The sequence below is a fragment of the Perkinsus marinus genome, assembly GCF_000006405.1.
Source record: "Perkinsus marinus ATCC 50983 genomic scaffold scf_1104296974312, whole genome shotgun sequence".
NCBI classification, from domain to species: domain Eukaryota; phylum Perkinsozoa; order Perkinsida; family Perkinsidae; genus Perkinsus; species Perkinsus marinus.
Window position 1 is genome coordinate 1 of NW_003201162.1, and position 5,240 is coordinate 5,240.

The following is a 5,240-nucleotide window of genomic DNA, read 5'->3' on the forward strand; positions in this document are numbered from 1 at the left end:
GAATCATACTCATCATCCTCCATCCATATCTCGTCCTCCCCCTCTCGCGCTTTGGCGTGAGATAGTTCTTCCCGTAAGTGGCCCACAAGAACCAATCAATGTCATGATAGGTTGAGAATGATAAACCATTGAGGCTGATAGTGCTTGCTGGGAGAACCTTCTCCGAAGGGATATGGAAGTATTTACCGCTACGATGCCATTCATGCGAGTAGCCGTCATCTCCGTGATCAGTTAATCCATACAAGTCAACATAAACACATCCGAATGAATCACATACCCGAGTCATATTGAATATGATGCTCATATCGATGTCATACAATCGCCCGGCCAGTGGATGATGTGAAGCGATGCAAACCCGCCAGATGTTGTGCTTGAATAGGAAATAGCCGAGGCCGCGGAGACGTTCTGCAAACTCATTCCTTTGTACGCACGGCGATGCGCCAGGTGGCAAGAAATAGGCAATATCTGAGTCTGCAGTCCAGGGGATGTGCGTACCGTTCCGAACAGCTCCCAGGGCGGTGCCGTGGGTTAGCATAGGCTGGCATCCGAACTCCTCCATGGCACGATAGACATCGATGGTGAGCATGTCAAGGACTGCTGACCCGCACACAGGCTTCAATACTCTTGGGTCGAGGAGAGTGCTACGAGTAGCACCTGCGCATTCCAACCGGTTGTGGTTAGGATGTATCGGTAGACAATGTTTCCAGTGTGAGGCGGAGCTATTTTGTGGGTCGACCTCGTCCAAGCGTGGCCCTTCACAGACCTCGCGTGCCCGCTCATATACCCTTAAAGGCTCCACAGGAGCGTCTGCCAGAGCCCTCTGGAAAAAGTCACCATTACGATAATAAGACATATTCAACCCGCCACCTGTTCTGGGGCACTCGATAATTTTGAGATCTGCTGCTCCAATATTTACGACCTGTTCATGCGCCATAGATGGAGTTGTTCTAAATCGATGAGGGTGAGCTTGGTCGAGATTGACTCTCAAACGAGGCTTCTCGGCTCGGAAGGACTTCAATAGATAGACAGGTACGATTGAAATCACAGTCAACGATAATATCCAAAATAAACGGCGGCAGTGGCACTTAGATGGGACCTTGTGCTCATCGACCCCTGCATATCTGCTGGATGACATGCGCACCGCATTAGAATCGTAATTTAGAGGAGGCAGCGGATACCCCTTGGATGTGGAAGAAGTTTCCACCATTGAAGAAGAAGAAGAAGAAGAAGTAACTGAAGACGATGCCTCTGCTTAGCGCACGGAGTTGATCCCTGGTCGAAACCCGGCCAGTTACACGGCTCATGATACCCCGTCACCTACGACGGCACACTATCGCGCAACCCCACAAGGTTTGTGCGGTCCTCAGGAACGCTCCAACTGCTACTGACCGATGTGCGCACGATTGTAAGTTTTAACCCATCCCCTTGAGTAGATTGGAGTGCTTGTATTAGTCTCTCCGACTTGTGTCCACGACGATGAGTAAAAATGCAGTCAGGATATCGTTTATAAGTGTTTCTAGCAACAACAATCGAAAGCCTATATGATTCTAAGAACAATGATACCACTGACGCCGACAAAGTTGACTGGAGAAGCATGGGCAACACAAGTGGCGAGCGACTCGTCCGAAATCGAGTTGTGTCAAGACTTCAAGATGATGAAGGGATGACTAGTCGACTTCGACGAGATAGTCTAATATTTATCTGTCAGTCGTTAGCATTACCACGCTTCTTTAATTTCCCTCCTAAACCCACCCACTGCCGCCCGTAGGCAGGTACCATTGAATTGCTCGGTTAGATCTCTCTTCCTTCCGTGTTTCTTTAGTTACTATTCTGGAGATCTGTAGGTGCGCATCGTAGCTCGATGATTCGGTTTTTCAGCCAATGGTGGGGAAGTCTAAGTCATGGATCGGAAAGTCGCAACAAACTTGAACGTGTTGAGGAAAAGTAAGGTTGTTACGCGGAAAGAATTATAATTGGGCAGTAGAAGGGTTTCACAAACTACGAAATTTCGACAAAACCAAGTTGTGAGCGGACGATTGGTACAGTCATTGATAGCTAGATCACTTTACAATCCAGCGGTACTCAGCTCGCTCTAAATGCGGCCAACTACTCAACTAAATTTACTCAGGGCAACTTTTTTGACAAGACTAGATAGGCTCGCAAGGTCTCCCGGGTCCCTACCAGCGCGTTCGTCTGCTGAACGGGACGCGCTGAAGATCGAAAGTATCAATCGAGTGGCACCGTGTGCGGATAGCCTGGTCGTGAGTGCTAGACGAGATCTGCCTGTCTGAACGGAGTTATGAGGGCAACTTGAGATCCCGTTCAAGCTTGAGATAGCACGCGACAGGAAAAATACGAACAGCTGGGTCACACAGAAAGCACCGATTAGACGAACGAGAGTATCGACCGTAGGGAAGCGATCAATCCTTCGAGATTATGAGACATGTCCGACCAACTATGTATATTTGTTCTGGGCATTTTTTTTGACCAGACTATATCTGCCACGCCCACAGAAATTGCACATCTCGGACTCAACGATCAACCATCCATCGACCCCATCCAGAGGGCTTATTCATACTGAGGCATACTTGGCTTTGGGCTGATGGACTGAGGTATTGATTGTACTATGCTGTGGATGGCATAGACTATGCTATAGACTGACGTGGTCTTGTCAAGGTCGATATTGTAAATAATGCAACTCTCTTTCGAAGACCTCGTCCGGTCTCCGCTCCTCTCTGAGGCCTGTCATTACAGACTACCACAAAAAATATACCCAGGTGCAGCCACTGCACTGCAGTGAGTAACACCCAGACTCTCTCAGGTGGCTCTTCGAAAGACTCAAAGAACGGTTGGGCTCCCTTGTGTACCTTCTACTTGTGTGCATATTCGAGATTGACCTGCTAGTTTGGTATGCTCAGGAATATTCTGGCTCCCTGCGTACGACGCAGTGAAAATATTCGATGAAACGAAATTTTGTCCGATCAAGCCTTCTCGCCTGCCTCGTACTGATCGAGTTCTACCCGTCGTTATCAGCGGGAACCGAGCCCTTCCTGAAACTCCTGAATCAGATTGAACCTCCCAAGTTAGTTTCTTATAATCACCACTTCACTAGGCAAATCGAACCCACAGACCTTCCAGCCGGGGTCGCACGCATCCACGTTTAGCATACTCTTCCCTTATCCTTGAACACATGAAATGGATCAATGGTGCAACAACACGACTTGATTATAGGGAGCAACAAGGGATCTCATAAATCTTCAAGCGTGGCGATGTTCGGCTGCCTCGCGGATGACCATCATCGTCTTGCGATGGATCTGATCGAACCGACATCAGCCTCATGTTGATTCGAGCATATTCTCGTCGATGAGTAGTGCATTACAGTCTATTCGCCGACACTTCTATCTTGACTCTGAACATTCAGCGGCAACGGAGTTCGTTGACAAGATCACAGGCTTGTTAGTCTCCTTGACGAATAGTCGACAGGAATGGATACATAGACTCAGGGTATGAAGCTGCCGACCTCAGATTGGCCTCCTACCAGAAACACTCTGTGCTCACTGATGCGAGCGCATAATTGAGCATGCTGTTACCCGTTTGGGAACTCGAGGCAATAGTTAGTCATTAACTGTTGAGGGAATCTACAGAGTCCATCTATCATCATATTCGTACTGCTATAGAATATAAGAAAGTAAGCTCCTGCCCTTCTGTACTTGGCAAAGTATGAAACTGTTTTGGAGAAACACAACACGTGCCTCGAATGAAATGACTAAGCTATGAGCCAGGGAGTGGTGGCAACTCATCAATTGCGTAAGGAAATTAATGAGAAAAGGTTGATGGATAGAGTCATCAGTTTATTATCGCTATGAGACTGACGCGCCTCTTGTATCGCCGAGCTGACCGATAACTGGGAGAAGTGAAACTTGTCTCCATCGTCAAATCGTCTCATACGCCAGAATCGTGCTCATCATCCTCCATCCATATCTTCGTCCTACCCCTCTTCTCGCTTTGGCGTGAGATAGTTCTTCCCGTAAGTGGCCCACAAGAACCAATCAATGTCATGATAGGTTGAGAATGATAAGCCATTGAGGTTGATAGTGCTTGCTGGGAGAACCTTCTCCGAAGGGATACGGAAGTATTTACCGCTACGATGGCATTCATGCGAGTAGCCGTCCTTTCCGTTATCAGTCAATCTATACAAGTCAACATAAATACATTCGAACGAATCACATACCCGAGTCATATTGAATATGATGCTCGTATCGATGTTATACAATCGCCCGGCAAGGGGATGATGTGAAGCGATGCAAACCCGCCAGATGTCGTGCTTGAACAGGAAATAGCCAAGGCCGCGGAGACGTTCTGCAAACTCATTCCTTTGTACGCACGGTGATGCGCCAGGTGGCAAGAAATAGGCGATATCTGAGTCTTCAGTCCAGGGGATGTGCGTACCGTTCCGAACAGCTCCAAGGGCGGTGCCGAGGGTTAACATAGGCTGGCATCCAAACTCTTCCATGGCACGATAGACATCGATGGTGAGCATGTCAAGGACTGCTGACCCGCACACAGGCTCCAATACTCTTGGGTCGAGGAGAGTGCTACGAGTAGCACCTGCGCATTCCAACTGGTTGTGGTTAGGATGTATCGGTAGACAATGCTTCCAGTGTGAGGCGGAGTCATTTTGCGGGTCGACCTCGTCCAAGCGTGGCCCTTCACAGACCTCGCGTGCCCGCTCATATACCCTTAAAGGCTTCACAGGAGCGTCTGCCAGAGCCCTCTGGAAAAAGTCACCATTACGATAATGAGACATATTCAACCCGCCACCTGTTCTGGGGCACTCGATAATTTTGAGATCTGCTGCTGCAATATTTCCGACCTGTTCATGCGTCATAGATGCAAATGTTCCAAGTCGATGAGAGTGAGATTGGTCGAGACTGACTCTCGACCGATCCTCTTCGGCTCGTAGGGAGCTCAATAAATAGACAGGTAAGATAGAAATGAGAATCAACGAGAATATCCAAAGTAGTCGGCGGTGGCGGTGGTACTCAGGTGCGACTTTGAGCTCATCGACCCGGTCATTCCTGCTGGATGGCATGCGAACCGCATACGCGTAATGATTCGGAGGTGACAGCGGAGACTTTTCACATGGGGGAGACGGTTCTTTCATGAGGAAAAGAAATAACTGAAGACACTGCATTCGTTCAGCATGAAAAGTGAATCCGCGGTCAAAACCGCGCCAGTTA

At 48.5% G+C, this 5,240-nt stretch overlaps 1 protein-coding gene across 1 annotated transcript; it reads right to left on the reverse strand.

Moving 5' to 3' along the window:
* Positions 1-3,988: 3,988 nt before the first annotated feature.
* Positions 3,989-4,807, reverse strand: Pmar_PMAR016856 (hypothetical protein; the record flags this gene model as incomplete). The annotated part of the gene is made up of 1 exon (XM_002765859.1): positions 3,989-4,807. The coding sequence occupies one exon, from the start codon at positions 4,805-4,807 to the stop codon at positions 3,989-3,991; it is 819 nt and encodes a 272-aa protein (XP_002765905.1).
* Between the last annotated feature and the right edge of the window lie 433 nt (positions 4,808-5,240).